The 18,564-nt window shown below is 33.1% G+C and overlaps 1 protein-coding gene across 1 annotated transcript in view; it reads right to left on the bottom strand.

Moving 5' to 3' along the window:
- Positions 1 to 18,564, bottom strand: part of alpha-Spec (alpha spectrin) — a 509,808-nt gene that overhangs the window by 413,608 nt on the left and 77,636 nt on the right. Inside the window, exons 5-7 of the mRNA XM_090406229.1 lie at positions 16,773 to 16,856; positions 12,124 to 12,228; positions 8,263 to 8,354 (exon numbers count right to left, since the gene is read on the bottom strand). Coding sequence (XP_090262355.1) covers positions 8,263 to 8,354; positions 12,124 to 12,228; positions 16,773 to 16,856 — 281 coding nt within the window. The remainder of the gene's footprint in view (positions 1 to 8,262; positions 8,355 to 12,123; positions 12,229 to 16,772; positions 16,857 to 18,564) is intronic.

Below are 18,564 nucleotides of genomic sequence, written 5' to 3'. Positions count from 1 at the left end.
GCAGAGTTCAATGTCCTTTAAATAGTGCAAGCCAAATAGAATTGCAATGCCAAAGGTTATGTTCTCATAAGCTTGCTAGTAAAGTAAATTTTCAAAACTTTGTTTCTTTCTGAATTTGACTATAAAATATGGTTGGATCCATAATATTTTCCATTTCAATATAATAAAACTATGATTTAATTTTATAGGAAACATTTATGTAAGAAAAAACAATAACAATATCAAAATATTAATGAAACCTATTTTGAAATGTGAAGTAGAGAATAATAGAAAAATATTATTATTCTATTATTATCTATATTTCACATAGAAAATAAAAGAAAAATATTAATGGAACTTTTATTTTAAATTGTGAAAAATAGAGAATAATTATGGATTTATTTACCAAAATGAATTAGCAATAAATTATGATACCGGAAAAGAAATTTTTCAGCATTTTGGGAAGAAGTCTACATCTGGTATCTTCATATATGAGGGGAATCCGGAAAATTCTGATAAACACCTAGAACTAAAATGATATTAAAGCAACTGATATAACCACAAGAAAGAACATATGAGGATATAAGAACATAAGTTACTTTCATAACTCTGCTACTAGTATGTTCTTTCTTGTGGTTATATCAAGTTGCTTTACTGAAAATTTATATGAAAATTTTATTTTTGTTCTAGGTGTTATCAGAACTTTCCAGATCCTCCTCCCCCTTCACATATTTCCTCTGGCTTCCAAAAAAAACTCTTTCAATGAATATGCTAGTAGTTAGTGGCAAAAGAAATTTTCTCTGAGAAATTGCACTGCAGAATAAGTTCACTCATTCTGCAGTGCAATTAGCCTAAGAAATCCTTCTTTATTTGAACAACTGTGTATGGCCTGTTATCCAATGCAATCATTAAAGCTATAGTTTAATGCAAAAATGTTGTCTGTTTATCATCTACATCTCTTTTTTTTTTAATTCATTGACATCAAATAATGTTTGATGTTTTGGTGAATTTACTTTACATTCTCAGTGCTTACTTGTTCTTGTATTGTGCTTTGATATTTCAGTTTCACTATGTTTTAAATATTCATCACTATGCTTGTGTTTTTACATGATTAATCATAGATGAGTACTTCATTTTTTCTGTATCATGCAGCTATCCTATTGTTTACATATTTTGTTTGAATAAGGAAATACCATGACTAGCCATATTTAAATAAATTATAATAGTGGAATAAAACTCACATAATATCTTCTTTTATTAACATAGAATTTTCACCTAAGTATCAAAGGCACCTTCAGTACAAGAATGCTTTTTAATAAGTTAGGAAATTTAATGACCTTTTTTAGTTATCTTACATTAGATACTTAGGTGGCACCTTTTGGAATTGTCTGTTAACATTCAATTACAATTAAGTATTCTTGTACTAAAGATGCCTTTGATACTTAGGTGAAAATTTTACATCATCATCATCATCAAATTCCTGCCATGTATCCTTAAGGGGTGTACAGGATATGATAGTACTACATGAAAAATTTACATCATTACTAATTTCCTATCTACAATTTTCCTCCAAATCAGTCTGTTACTTGTCAAGATTCCAACATTATCAGATCTTATATTTCTATCGTCTAGGGCACTTTGTACCGTATCAATCCACCTATATCTTGGTCTTCCTCTGGGACGTTTTCCTGCCAACCTAGCAGAGAACACTTGTTTTGCTAATCTTTCCTCACCCATTCTGTTTAAGTGACCATACCACCTGAGATTAGCTCTGCCAATGCACTGGATGCTGATAATTTTTAATATGATATTGCCATTGATGCCATCTGTTCATGCCCCTAATCTTTCTCAGGACTGTCATATCTGCAGTCTCTAGTCTTTGGTCAAGTGTTTTACTTCTAACCCAGCTCTCAGATCCATAAGTTAAAGCCGGTTTTAGCACTGTCTTGGAAAGAGCTAATTTAGTGTTCAACTAATTTCTCTCTTATTCCATATGAATTTATTCAATTGACTTCCCACCATACCAGCTTTGCTGATTCTGTTGTCTATTTCTATATTTAATTTACCATCTTCAGTAAAAATTGTGCCTGAGTACCTGAAATGTTTTACTTGTTCCACAGGTTCTCCATTCACAACACAGTCAGTTGACATTTTCAGTGATTCTGCCTATTTTCATTGTCTTTTTATTGCTGACCTTCATACCATATCTATTACAACAGTTATTCAATTTAGTCAGAGAATCATGCATACTTGTAGTGGATTTATTTAGAAGTATAACATCATCTGCATAAAGCAAAGAGCTGACATTAACATCTCCAATTTTGATATCATGTTTAATACCACTTTTCTTCATAATGTGATCCATATAGATAATGAATAACAGAGGGGATAATGTACATCCGTGTCTCACACCAGAATTAACATTAAACCATCTTCCTGTACTTCCTTCAATTCTAACTGCTGACTTACAACTCAAATAAAGACTAAGTATTGCTTGATATAATGCCCCATTGACACTATATAACTGTAGCGTATTGAATAGCTTCTCTCTTGGCACCTTGTCATATGCCTTTTCCAAATTGACAAAACTTAAATACAGATCTTTGTTTATATTCTCATATTTCTCAACTATTGGTCGTAAAGTGAAGATCTGATCCTGACAGCCTCTATTTGGCCTGAATCCAGCTTGTTCTTCACCAAGCTTTTCTTCCACAATTCTTCTTCTCAACCGTTTCTCAAGTATACTTGCATAGATCTTGCCAGGAACACTCAATAGGGAAATACCTCCATAATTCTCACATTCAGTTTTATTTCCCTTTTTATATATGGGTACTATGAGAGCTCGACTCCAATCATCAGGAATTCATCCCTCTGTCCAGGATTTCTGAACTATGCGGTACAGCCACTGTAAGACTCTTATACCACCATACTTCAGCATTTCTGGTCGAATATCATCTACTCCTGCTGCCTTTCCACATTTCAAGCCTTTGATGGCTTTTTCTACTTCAAGTATGGATATGTATTCCTGACTGCATGGCTGGTCAGTGTTTTTTACCACTGTGCTGTCATCACTGCTTGTTTCATTTAGCAGTTTTTCAAAGTAATTACTCCATATACTTCAAGGATATCTTCTTCTCCCATTTTCATGTCACCTTTATCATCTTAACTCCTTTTACAGCACTCTTTCCTCCATTCCTAAGCTTCTTCAACAACCTCAGAATATTTTGCCACCTTCTTGATATTTATTTTCTATATTCTTGCCAAAGTCCTCCCATGACTTTTGTTTACCTAGTTTTACACAGTGTTTAACATTCTTACATTTGTCTGTGTATTCTCTAAGAGTGCAAGCTGACTTATTTGATGGGAACTTTTGATATGCTTTCTTCTTTTCCTTCACTGCCTCTTTAACTTCCTGTGTCCACCATGGAGTTCTGATTTTTCTATCCTTGCAGACTACCTCACTACATGCCTCTCTGGCTGAAGCAATCAAGGTTTTCTTCAAGGCTTGCCATTGAATCTCCAAGGTTTGATTCCTGTTCTCAAACTCTTTCATTTTTTCTTCAATAATCTTTGTGTATTTTAGTCTACAGTTCACATCTGAGAGCTGCTCAACTTTTATTCGCTTTAAAACTTTCTTACATGTTATTCTTTTCAATATAAAATTCAATTTTATCCTGCTCAAGACTAAATAGTGATCACTTCCAATTTCAAATCCTTTGTGCACTCTGGTGTCCTGCACCAGGGAGAAAACATCACTATAACCTAGTCAATGAGACCTTTCTTATTCCTAGCCTCTTCTCTCTATGTGAATTTGTGCACATTTTTATGTTGGAACATGGTGTTGTTAATAACCAGTCCATGTCCTGAGCAGAAATCCAACAGATATTTGCCATTATTATTAGCTTTGCTCTTTTCTCCAAATTTTCCCAAAATGTTTTTGTATGTCTCACAATCATTTCCTACTCTGCTATTTAGATCCCCAAGAAGGACCAACTTTTCCTTTTTCATTGTGTCAGTTGCTTTTTCTAAAGCCTCAAAAAATTCCTCCACTTTTACCTTAGTAGAACCTTCTGTGGGACCATAGGCACAAATAAGTCTCATTGTCCAGTTCCCCATTCTCATATTTGCCCACATTACTCTACTTGAGACCGACTGCCATTCAAGAAGATTAGCTTCGTATTTTGTGTTGAATACTATGGCTTCTCCTTCTTTTCCTTGATTGTCATTTCCTGAATATAACATTTTGTATTTATTGCTCAAAAAGATCTCACCAGTTTTTGTCTTTTTTGTTTCAGTCACCCCTATTATGTCGATCTGGTACTTATCTAATTCCTCAGCTAGCTCCATTTCTTTGCCATTAACGCTTCTTATGTTGATAGTACCGATCTTTAACTGTAGTGATGTTGAGTTGGGGTTTGTTTTCAGATTTGTTCCAGTAGCTGACTTTTCGCTGTTTGCCCTGGTTCCCTGGCGAAACAACAGGAGCCTTGTTTAGCTGGGCGACGCCCCAGCCGGCATGAAATTTTGTCATGTTGTACCATCATTTTTTATTTTGATTTAACCAATAAGAATACAATTTGGTCGGCTAAATCCCAAATTGTCAGCCCATCCTTGTTCGTTCAGTATCCAAGTAGATACCCAACACGGTGCACCACGAGAAGGTGAGGATTGGACATTAGGTCAGAAGCCCTGGTCGGTTCTCCGCATTCCTTTAAAGGCTATGTGGAGGTCTCCTCTCAGTTATACAGCTTTAACCCTTAAGCACCCCCATGAAAATTTTACGTTAATAAAAGAATATATTATTTGAGTTTCATTCTGGTATTATAATTTATTTGCATATTTTACAATTTGCAAATTTTGAATCTTTGCATAAATCTTAAAACTTCCAAATATTGCTTTCTTATTATTCATGGCCAAAAATGTAATTTTTCAATATTATTATTATTACGTGACACCTCCAGGGAGTCCAAGGACTCATCGAGGGAGGACACCTACTCTATGACTCTGTCTCCACCACTCAATCCACCAAATGCAACTACACCAATGCCCACTATTACCATTAGTGTTTCCACTGGTGGCAGCTGGTGAAATTTTAAGTGGGGGTGCTACCTATACAAAATAAAAAAAATAAAAATAATTATTTTTTTTTTCCTAATCAGTAACCAATTTATTAATAAATAAATCTACAGATTTATTTTTTTTTTATTTTGTATAGGCAGCACCCCCACTTAAAATTTCACCGGTTGCCACTGGTTTCCACAGACAATCACAAACATCCATGCCCACAGCAGGTTTCAAACCCACAGCCTTTTGGCTGGAGAGCAGATACACTAACCACTCAGCCAACCAGGCTGGCAATATTTAAGACAAATTAATATTTAATACTAATACAAATTAATATTTAAGACAAATTTTAAAACTCATAATATAAATAACTTTTAAGATAGTAAAATGTAAACTAAAATAAAAACACCAAAAAAAAGCGGCTATAGCAAAACAGAATAAGCCTTTATATGGAGTTGCATAAGATAATGGGAGAATTCCCAATTAATTGCATCTATATGATACATGTAATGGGAAGTTTTTCTGCTTCAGCCAGCCGAATATCAAATCTTTCCAGTGATTCAGTCAAAGTTGAATATCGGAAAAACACACTAAATCTGCTGAATACTGAAGCAAAACCAAATATTTAGTGCATCCCTTTTAACCAAAGCTACTTAACTCTGGAAGGCTAACATGTCTAACACAATAAGAGGAAGCAGTAGGTGAGTTTCTTATTGTAGTATTCTTCGAATGATCATTTAAGTCTTGAGAGTTTTTGTTGCAATGCTCTCTGGTTGAAAAAACCTGAATTTGAATCCCATCTAGGGATTCAAACACATTCACAACCCAAACCTGAACAAATACAATTGCCTAAAACTTTCTCAGTTTTGGGAAGTTATACTGACTAATACTCACCATTCACATGTTCCTTAATTCGTAATTAATTTTTTTGTTTATATTTACAAATAATTTATTAACTAAATTATTTTAATTTACTTTGGATATATATTAATTCAGGTGGAGCTGAATAGTGCACATAATATCACATTCTGTCAATTCTATTGTTCTTTTACGTGTGTTTTCCTATAACTGTATAGATAATGGCTAAGAAACTAAACCGAAAATTTTACAAATAAAGAATTTAAATTTAAATGCGACTCCAGTAATAATATTTTATAATGAATTTGCATTATGCATTCTGCAAACAGGCAAAGTGTTCAGAGAATACATGCTTCGACAAACACAGCAAACAATGCAGGTAGGATTAATTGCCATATTATGACGGTAATAAGGTTTATATGAAACAAAGTTTTTTGGCTGTAACAGGACAATGTGCCTAACATATCAAGGTAAAAAATGAAGGTGAAAATGACTGATAATAGTTCAGCAAAAGTGAAAGCACTTTTAGTTTGACGAATAGTACAATTATTAGCAAAATAAATGACTAACTTAATTTTCACATTTAATTAATATGAGAAAGCCAACTTCAGAGAATGAGCTACTACTCCATTTTTTAAACCATGGGTATGACAATGTCATCACACAGAAGTTGATTTGTTCAAGAAACAAATCCATATGTTTCTACTTTCTCTTTAATCCCTTGCCTAAATGACAGTATCTGCTACAGGTTTTGCAACCCCCTCATCCATAGGGTCAATAAAAATAAATAATTCCACATTCAGTAAAGCTATCGTTCTGCGATCATTCTTTCTTTTTTACTTTTCACATAATTTCCTCGAATATCCTTTAGCTTGTGCAAGCTAACTACTTTTTGCAATCTGATTTTGGTTTCCATAATACAATGCTTTTCATTCTTCTAGCCTGTGCTCTCTACTGCTCATATCTAGATTAAATTTTAAAAAATAGTTTTTGGCAATAACTAAGAATATATGTCACTTGACACATGAGTTTTATATTATGTCATAACCATCATCATAAGTATAACATAATCCTCATAACACAAAAAGAATATACTAATAAGAGTCAATTTTCAAAAAATTGACTCTTATTAGTATATTCCTTTCATAATTTCACCAAACAAAAATGGATGTCATTTAATATCTGGTTAAATTATGAAAGGAATATACTAATAAGAGTCAATTTTTTGAAAACACTGATTTTTGTTATTCAAATTAAAGATAATAAACATATTAAGTCAACTGGAAACCTGATGTGTCTTGAAAAAGTTCCCCAGATTATGTAAAAAAAATAGATAAAAATACAAAACAAATTATATATATATATCATCAAATTCCTGACATATATATAAATGTGTGTGTGTGTGTGTGTGTGTGTGTGTGTGTGTGTGTGTGTGTGTGTGTGTGTAAAATTAAAAAAAAAAACAGAAAAAAATCCTTTTGTCCGTCCATGGTACTAATATACTATAGGTTTACCTTTTGTGAGGAGTCCCATAAAAAATTTTTAAAAAATACTTTTTTCCTCCTCCCCCCTGTTGGAATTCTCAAGGACCTATGGAAGTTCAGAGATGGAAATTCTCTACTCAAATGTAGTAGTCCTTTCCCTTAAATAAAGACAAAATTTGGTCATTAATATAATTGTTCTCTGCCAGGTTGGCAGGAAAACGACCCAGAGGAAGACCAAGATATAGGTGGATTGATACTGTACAAAGTGCCTTAGACGATAGAAATATAAGATCTGATAATGTTGGAGTCTTGACAAGTAACAGACTGATTTGGAGGAAAATTGTAGATAGGAAGTTAGTAATGATGTAATTTTTTCATGTAGTACTGTCATATCCTGTACACCCCTTGAGGGTACATGGCAGGAATTTGATGATGATGATGAAATGCATAAAGAAACATGCAGATATCATTGAAGGAAAAAGAGAGAGAGAGAAATGGAATATTTGTACTAAAAATTTTCTGAACTTCCCTTACTCAAATATCAAAGCTAACTATCCAGTTTTGTCAAAATGAATCCCAAGTAAATCCAAATGTTCAGATAAAATTCATAGAGACTCTCTCTCTCTCTCTCTCTCTCTCACACACACACACAAATATATGGTTGTGCAGTGCTAGTCTAAGTTAGATGACATGCTAATTGGTTCAAGGAGTGGTTAAATGAGAGTTTGGTAATTTGAAGATTGGATAACTAAGAGATCAGTGTATTACAATACATTATCTTCCACCATAGTATAATTGCCATTTCATTCCATTTTTAAAACACAGACAGATCAACATATATCGATACATCATATGGAAAGAATCAAACAATGTTTACCTATTGAAACGTTGAATTTCATGAGCACCAAATAGTTTTTCTTGTCGGAGAAGAGTGAGAGCCTTCAATCTTTGCCAAGCATCATTTAACTCCTATAATAAATAATAGCAATTATGAAGTTATTAGTACCAATAAGTGGTAAATGATTTGCATGCAAACTTGAATTTCACATTATTTTGCATTTCACTAATTGCTCATAATTAGTTATCGAGTCCTGTCAGACTCGATAACTAGTCTGAGAGGACTACAATAGGAATCATTTTTTTTTAATCTCATCTGAGGTTATATAAATATTGAAACTAAGTACAGTTTTTTAAAATGTGTCATCTTGGAAACCTATTAATAGACAATGTGATTATTTTTTACGTATATGCGAAAAACAAAAATTCCTTCTTGTATTCCACTTATCAATGTCTGTTGTGAATACAAAGAGTGATAAAACGATTTTCCTATTATAGCTTTATTTTTATTTTATTTATTTATTTATATATTTTATTTTTTGCTACTAAGAAGGGAAGTAAATTATACTTAACAAGAAATTATATTAACAGTTTTATCCTTATTTTTTGTCAACTTTGCATCAAGTTGTACTAGCATCCCATACTGCACAATCTAATTCTCTGCTTTGGTCATGTATAATCCATAAATTACAGGAAAGGTTATCAACCTTTACTGAAGTGGAAAATTTGTTTAAAAAAAATTCCACCAAGGTTCTGAAAACTATTAGAACTCAATATAGAGTTGTATTATTCCAATAATAAAAGACAATTGTTTTCTATTTAAAAACAGTTGTTCCTTTGAATTCTAAAAGTGTAATTCTGTCGACTCAGCTATGACCAAAACACAAGCTAGTAAGCACATGCTACATGACTCATTCTTACCAGTAATGTTTTGAATCAGTTATTGGTTTTTCTCTCTGATGATATCTATTTACATTGAATGAAATATATTAAAGTTTTGAAGTGGAAGGGGGGGGGGTCCACAATACTATGAGAAAACTATATTTACCTTGACTTCATATTAACACTTTTCCTCCAAATCTATTAATTGTTAGATCTCATATTTTGGTCTTCTAAGGCACATTTAACTGCAACAACCCACCAAAATCTTGATTTTTCTCTGAGTCTATTCCCTACCATCCTGGCATCAAACAATTGTTTTCCTAAGCTTCCATTCTGCTTAGGTGACTATACCACCTTAGATAAGGTCTACTCACACATTCATACCTCTCTAACATCTTCGATGTTCATGACTCTGCCAATGATGTCATCAGTTAACTCCCATAATTTTTACCAAACATTTCAGTGTTGTCTCTTGTCTTTGATCAAATGCTTTAAGCCTAAGTCAACTCTTCAGATTCTTAAGTTAAAATATGTTTGAAAACTGTGGCTACTTCATATAAATTTGTTCAATTGGCTGCCCATCATACCAGCTTTGCATATTTAATAGGCCATCTTCACTAAAAATTGTGCTTAACTAGCAGAAATATTTGTACTTAGTCTATAGCTTTCCACTGAGAATGCAGTTGATGCTTTCCAAGTTGCTCATTATTTTCAGAGTTTGTCTTTTTATATCTGATTTTCATGTCAAATCTGTTACAGCAATGTATTCAATTTAGTTAAAAAATCCTCAAGATGTACTGCATTTATTTGGGAGTATAATATCACCTGCATAAGGTACAAGCTAAGTTGCATATCTCCAATTTGATAACACGTTTAATACTGGTTTCCTTCATGGTGATTCACACAGATCCTTGTCATCCAATCCTATTACCACTAGCCACTGTAGCAAAAAGGCCAAGGGCTTGTGACCAAATTGGTACAGTGGCTAGTGATGATAGGGTTGGATGACAAGGATCTAGTGCCACGAATGTCAGTTTATAAATATATACAAACATTACAAAAAAAAATTAAAATTTTGTACAAAAAAATAAGTTTTATGACCTGTATACATGGGTCTACCATTTTCACCTGTTGTGCACTGTATTATTTTGCCACTGCATTAGAATGCCCATAAGGCAGCTACAGGTCAATAGGCTGTAGCTGCCAATGGACATTTGAAAATATGGAGCCAGAACTAATGCATTAATTCCATGCCAAATTTAAATCTTTCATATCAGGAAAACAATGCCAATTATCACATTAATGAAAATAAATGTTAAGTATATGCTTTTCTGTTAAAAAAAGTGTAAAATATTGTGAATTAAAATACATGTTGTATACAAATATAATTCAACTTTTATTGCAACAATTACCATCTTTTATATTTACTCATAAACGTATACCTCCTTCAAAAAAAAAAAGAAATAATCTGATATGTAATTATATACAATTGATGCCAGAAACTACCGTGGCAAATGCAAAAAAAAAGATTGGACACCATTGATAAAAATGATGAATAAGAATGGAGATAGTGTGCACCCTTGTCTTACACCTGATTTACATCAAACCATCTTCTCTAATTTCTCTTCCACAATTATTCTTAACCTCTTCTCAAGCATGCTTGCAAAAATCTCACCTGGAACATTCAGTATAGAAATTCTTCTGTAATTCTCACATTCAACTATATTTCCCTTTTTTATATATGGGTATACTATGAAACTTTTATGCTTCCATATTTGAGCATTTCTAGTTGAATATCATTATTCAATCAGAAATGCTCATATATGTAGGTGGAAGCTGGAGTAATTATCTTCAGATGCTTTTCCACATTTCAAATTTTTTTGTATTTTTTTTTCCTACTTCAAGTTTTGATATATTCCTCACTGCATTCCTCTTAAGTATTTTCTGCACAATGTTCTGGGTCTGCTTATTTCACTTATTAATCTCTCCAAATAATTACTCCAGAATATTTTTATCTTCAATTTTCATGTCATTCTCTCTCTCTCTCTCTCTCTCTCACACACACACACATCCAGGTGATATAGCATAACATCACCCAACAACTCACTACATGCCACCTCTAGTTATTAAAAAGATATCAGAATAATCCTTAATAGCTTGAATAACAAGTTTTCTAGTTCTGATAGCATTCACCATTCCCAACATAACTGTTACTATGTTCAAAAGTTGTGTTCCAAACTAATAACCCATTACTCTCGTCTGTTTTATTAAAAATAACAGAAAAGGTCATCAATGGCTAATTTACTCACCACCTGGAGATCCACAATTCAATTAGTAACTATCAATATGAATTTTGCTGCTCTCACTCCACAGCAGATCTAGCAAACACTATCCACCTTTGGATAAAAGTCATGGAAAGGTTTGGAGAAATTTGTGTGGTTACTCTTGATATTTCCTAGATATGATCAGGTCTAGCATAGAGTCCTACTTACTAAACCACGATCTTATGATTCACCTTCCACATTTTGTAACTGGGTCATTAGTTTCCTCTCTTATAATTCATATGTTGTGGCAAATTTCCCAAACTTCACATTTCCTGCTGGAGCATTCAAAGGCCCTGTACATTACTTTTTGCACATGCTCTTCTTCTTCCTATAAATAAATTACCTTCTCTTACTAACATCAACTCCTATATAGTCTGCTGATGACATACTTCATTTGACAAACATTACAATAAAGTGATATTTTATTAAACAGAGTTGAAATGTGGTATGATACATTTACAGTAGGGAAATTTACAGATACAGGTAGGGAAATGATGCCAGATAATATTTTAAGCAGCAAAAATTACACCACTGTCCTCAATCTCAGAACTCCATAAATCTCCCTTACTGAAGAAATAATCAAAATAATACTATAATGTGGATGGGGAGACTTCTTGCAACAGTTCCATATGAATATACTACACAGAAGTCATTTTTATGTATTTTTTTTATTCATATATTCAACCAAAACATACCTCTTTTCTCTTCAAAATAACTTCTCTTTCTGGGTGACCTTCTGTTATTAGTTTATCTGCCTGTTCATTAACTTCAATAACTCTGAATTCCTGACTTGTCATATCCTGAAATTAAAAAATCACATTATTATGTCTTGCAAAACAAATCAATAAACAGTATGTAAAGCTTAGCATTATTAAATTACTTAAAGGAAAAGTTAAAGAGTAATTTAAGTGTATTTCTCTATGTACTGTTTAGGACTGAAATATATCAACCATCAACTTAGATTGTCTAATTTAATTAAATCAGTCAGTCAATTACTTATACTCTAACAAGTTAATAAATTGCATTTATTGGTCTGGTTGTTTCAAATGACTATTTTACTATTACTATAATTTGTGTACTAGACAAAGATTGTCAACTTGCTCAAATATTCTTTACAAGAATAACTTCTTTAAAATGTGTGCAAATATACTGGCTAATATCTGTGATACTAATATTCCTTCTTCAGTAAAGTGAAATAAATAGGTTCTGTTCAAAACTATTTTCTCTGAATATTCTTCTTTTCACTGCTCCAAGGCGACTCTCTCACAGAACAGAGAGATTTTTTTCTTATCAGCAAATTTGAAATGTGCTGATTCCTTAGACAATTAATGGAAACAAATTAGGACTACTTCCTACTTGTTCAAGCTGATCTTATCTCTGATTTAATTCTAAGATAATGATAGAATTGGACTTTATTTAAAAAATGTAATATAACAATTAACCAAGAATGGCAACAGTTCCAAGAGATGTATGTGAGCATTCAGCTGAACATTAACTAAATGATCAACTTATTAATGAAAAAAAAGACCTCAGAAGGCTTTTTCAACTAGACAAAAAATATTACAAGCAAGACTACCATTATTTTATACTGAACTATGTAAGCAAAAACTGTTTGTTACTGCTGAGTTTTGAAAAAGAATGAGAAATTATGAAAATACAAACTTTTGGCTTGAGTTGTCTTGATGTTGTGCTACTGAGATAAGACCTCTGCCAAAGAACTTGTATATTTGCCTTTCATTAGCGTTTCAAGAAGCTTGAATGGCAAAGAAATGGAGCTAGCTGAGGAATTAGATAAGTATCAGATCGACATAATAGGGTTTACTGAAACAAAAAAGACAAAAACTGGTGAGCTCTTTCTGAGCAATAAATACAAAATGTTATATTCAGGCAATGACAATCAAGGAAAAGAAGGAGTAGCCATAGTATTCAACACAAAATACAAGGCTAATCTTCTTGAATGGCAATCAGTCTCAAGTAGAGTAATGTGGGCAAATATGAGAATGGGGAACTGGACAATGAGACTTATTCTTCTATGGTCCGACAGAAGGTTCTACTAAGGTAGGAATTTTTTGAGGCTTTAGAAAAAGCAACTGACACAATGAAAAAGGAAAAGTTGGTCCTTCTTGGGGATCTAAATAGCAGAGTAGGAAATGATTGTGAGACATACAAAAATATTTTGGGAAAATTTGGAGAAAAGAGCAAAGCTAATAATAATGGCAAATACCTGTTGGATTTCTGCTCAGGACATGGACTGGTTATTAGCAACACCATGTTCCAACATAAAAATGTGCACAAATTCACATAGAGAGAAGAGGCTAGGAATAAGAAAGGTCTCATTGACTAGGTTATAGTGATGTTTTCTCCCTGGTGCAGGACACCAGAGTGCACAAAGGATTTGAAATTGGAAGTGATCACTATTTAGTCTTGAGCAGGATAAAATTGAATTTTATATTGAAAAGAATAACATGTAAGAAAGTTTTAAAGCGAATAAAAGTTGAGCAGCTCTCAGATGTGAACTGTAGACTAAAATACACAAAGATTATTGAAGAAAAAATGAAAGAGTTTGAGAACAGGAATCAAACCTTGGAGATTCTGTGGCAAGCCTTGAAGAAAACCTTGATTGCTTCAGCCAGAGAGGCATGTGGTGAGGTTGTCTGCAAGGATAAAAAAATCAGAACTCCCTGGTGGACACAGGAAGTTAAAGAGGCAGTGAAGGAAAAGAAGAAAGCATATCAAAAGTTCCCATTAAATAAGTCAGCTTGCGCTATTAGAGAATACACAGACAAATGCAAGAATGCTAAACAGTGTGTAAAACTAGGTAAACAAAAGTCATGGGAGGACTTTGGCAAGAATATAGAAAATAAATATCAAGAAGGTGGCAAAATATTCTGGAGATTGTTGAAGAAGCTTAGGAATGGAGGAAAGAGTGCTGTAAAAGGAGTTAAGATGATAAAGGTAACATGAAAATGGGAGAAGAAGATATCCTTGAAGTATATGGAGTAATTACTTTGAAAAACTGCTATATGAAACAAGCAGTGATGACAGCACAGTGGTAAAAAACACTGACCAGCCATGCAGTCAGGAATACATATCCATACTTGAAGTAGAAAAAGCCATCAAAGGCTTGAAATGTGGAAAGGCAGCAGGAGTAGATGATATTCGACCAGAAATGCTAAGGTATGGTGGTATAAGAGTCTTACAGTGGCTGCACTGCATAGTTCAGAAAGTCTGGACAGAGGGACGAATTCCCGATGATTGGAGTAGAGCTCTCATCGTACCCATATATAAAAAGGAAAATAAAACTGAATGTGAGAATTACAGAGGTATTTCCTTAATGAGTGTTCATGGCAAGATCTATGCAAGTATACTTGAGAAACGGTTGAGAAGAATTGTGGAAGAAAAGCTTGGTGAAGAACAAGCTGGATTCAGGCCAAATAGAGGCCTGAATCCAGCTTGTCAAGATCAGATCTTCACTTTACGACAAATATTCAAGAAAGCATGGGAATATAACAAAGATCTGTATTTAAGTTTTGTCTATATTTGGAAAAGCCATATGACAAGGTGCCAAGAGAGAAACTATTCAATACGCTACAGTTATATAGTGTCAATGGGGCATTATATCAAGCAATACTTAGTCTTTATTTGAGTTGTAAGTCGGCAGTTAGAATTGAAGGAAGTACAGGAAGATGGTTTAATGTTAAATCTATCTGGTGTGAGACAAGGATGTACATTATGAAGGAAAGTGGTATTAAACATGTTATCAAAATTGGAGATGTTAATGTCAGCACTTTGCTTTATGCGGATGATGTTACACTTCTAAATAAATCTGCTACAAGTCTGCAAGATTCTCTGACTAAATTGAATAGCTGTTGTAATAGATATGGTATGAAGGTCAGCAATAAAAAGACAAAGACAATGAAAATAGGTAGAATCATTGAAAATGTCAACTGTGTTGTGAATGGAGAACCTGTGGAACAAGAAAACATTTCAGCTACTTAGGCACGATTTTTACTGAAGATAGTAAATTAAATATAGAAATAGACAACAGAATCAGCAAAGCTGGTATGGTGGGAAGTCAATTGAATAAATTCATATGGAATAAGAGAGAAATTGGAAATTTCTCTTATTCATATGGAATAAGAGAGAAATCGGAACACTAAATTAGCTATACAAGGCAGTGTTAAAACCAGTTTTAACTTATGGATTGAGAGCTGGGTCAGAAGTAAAACACTTGACCAAAGACTAGAGGCCGCAGATATGAGAGTCCTGAGAAAGATTATAGGCATGAACAGATGGCATCAATGGCAATATCATATTAAAAACGAGGATATTAGGAAAGAACTTGACATTGTCAGCATCCAGGAATGCGTTAGCAGAGCTAATCTGAGGTGGTATGGTCACTTAAACAGAATGGACGAAGAAAGATTAGCAAAACAAGTGTTCTCTGCCACGTCAGCAGCAAAACGACCCAGAGGAAGACCAAGATATAGGTGGATTGATACGGTACGAAGTGCCTTAGATGATAGAAATATAAGATCTGATAATGTTGGAGTCTTGACAAGTAACAGACTGATTTGGAGGAAAATTGTAGATAGGAAGTTAGTAATGATGTAATTATTTTCATGTAGTACTATCATATCCTGTACACCCCTTGAGGGTACATGGCAGGAATTTGATGATGATTTTTTGAAGTCAAGTTTATGTAATGGATGATGATTAGCGTTTCTGACTGAGGATTTCACTGTTGCGATAGCTGTTTCAAACATTATTGATTCCTATTATAGAATCAATAATGATCGCGTTATAATAAAATAATAACCTAAATGATTCTCATTAGAATAAATTTAGTTTAATCCTTTATCCAAGTGTGAGCAAACAAAGTAAGTGCCTGAAAATATCTTCAGGACTGATGGAAGGTGATGCAACATCAGGCAACTCTGAGCAAAGGTGGACCAAGCTCTCATCACTCCTTGTCTCAGTATCTCCCATAATGCAAAGCACATCTCCTTACGGACATGTATACTGCTATGCATTAAGGGAAGGGCCACTACCCAAACCGGTTTCAACCTTTATTGAGGTCTCATCAGTGGGAGGCAGACCTAAACATGGAGATACTAAGGCAGAAGCAATAGGAGAGGTCATATTTACTTATACGAGTTGCCAACAGGTGTACAATGTAAAGCCTCTATATATATACAAGTAGCCCAGTTGTGAAGATACTTCACGCACAAACTTTATCCATACAGTTGGATAAAGGATTAAACAAGAACATAATTTCTTGGCATCTTTAGTTTAAAAAAGAATTTGATTTATAAGATGTATCAAGCTATAAAATATTTCATACCTTCTGAAATTCATCAAATTTACGTTGAAGAACTTCAACATGCTCCAAATCTTGACCAAATTCATCAGTTGTAACAAATGCTTCCTAAAAAATTATATATAAAGAAAAACAATAAATACATCAAGTATTAAGAAATGCTTAAAGAAATCATGTCTAATTTACATTACAATTAGGTTTAGATAATGAAATATCTTTTTCAAAATGGAAATGACTAAGCAATTAAGATACTCACTAAGCATTAAAACTTAAATAAATTATTAGTGCTTAATCTGGCAAGTTAGGGATAAAAACTGTGTTATGACCTCATAAAAAAATAAAACTAAATAAAATGTTATGCAAGTAACTTATAACCAATTTAAAAAACTGTTTTTTAAAAAAGCAAGATTATTTTATTTAAAATTCAATTAATAAATAAATAAAGTATTCCTTCAAAATCTTTACTGCACTCATTAGCCATTCAAATAATTTTAAGAAGTCTACGATTCTCCTTTAAGTTGCTTAAACAGCTCATCCCCTCAATAGTTGCAACTCACATTATCAGGACCACTGTCCTAAACTCATGATTACTTTTGGATCTACCATTTAAATACCCTAAACAAATGAACTGTGAGTGTATCAACTGATTAGGTGTAGTGTTTATAGAAACTGAATGATTTTTCTGTTGCTAATCATGCAAGCTGCAAAAAATATTCAAAATACCTTTTTTTTTGTTTTGTTTTTTGAGAGATGAAAAAACTAAAATATCCAGAGGAAAATCTCAAAATCAAGAAACAATACATAGAAGACACAAGTTTTATATTCATTAGAGAGAGAGAATAACTACTGAACATTAACAAAGTAGTTCCACCTGATCCAAGAACAAAATCAACAACTGTATTTTGGCAAATGTGTGAATGTTCTCTTCACTGTTACACCACTATTGACTTTTTTCATTACGGACATTTGAATTTGACAAAAATGATCACGTAAAAATACCTGTACTTTTCTTTCACTTCCATTACATAAAATGCTGGCTTGTTAAACAAAGATAGGCATAAGCAAGCTGAAAATTTTCAAGTCAGAAATTTATGTTGAGACTAAAGCATCATTAGCTTTTATTTCATCTTTGATGTAATAATGAAAATAAAATAATTTCTTAATATGTCGTTCGTATTATGTCTGTAGTCTCAGATAACAGACTAATTTTCAGGAAAATTGTTGACAAGAAGGTAGTAATGATATAAACGTTTCATGAAGTGCTATCATAATTCTGTGAGGATACATATCAGAACTTGAATATGACATAATTTTGTCTTAGCAAGAAAGGCACCATTAGGGATATAATACCAAGAAGTGACAAATGTGTACAGGTATACCAGTTGTGAAAACAAGAAAACTGTAACCTTAACTCTAAATCTAAAGGAATATCTTGGTAACCTTGATACCTAGCTGAAAATCCTAAAATTAATGTCTCCCACTTTGAGAAGACTAAAGCAGCCATTTGGACATGTGTTTATGATGAAACAAACCAAGAATTTCTCTACAGGTGTTAAATCTGTTTGTGTAAAACTGATTTCTTACATATACAGGCAGAACTGTGTATTGTTGCTGGGCATACTGATGAATTCTAGTCACTCGCTAGAGAAACTTTTTCAAGGTCATTTTTCATACAATTTCAGATTTTGTCAACCCCTGGAGCAAGTAAGTAGGGTTTTCTCTCCTGCTGGAAGAAACTGATTGTTAACTCTGCAACTCAGCAAACAGAACACACACACACACACACACACACACACACACACACACAAATAAATTT

The sequence above is a fragment of the Typopeltis vanoorti genome, chromosome 16, assembly GCF_054136105.1.
Source record: "Typopeltis vanoorti isolate ZY-2024b chromosome 16, IOZ_Tvanoo_1.0, whole genome shotgun sequence".
NCBI classification, from domain to species: Eukaryota; Metazoa; Arthropoda; class Arachnida; order Uropygi; family Thelyphonidae; genus Typopeltis; species Typopeltis vanoorti.
The sequence above is the reverse complement of the archived record's forward strand: the minus strand, read 5'-3'. Positions and strand labels throughout refer to the sequence as shown.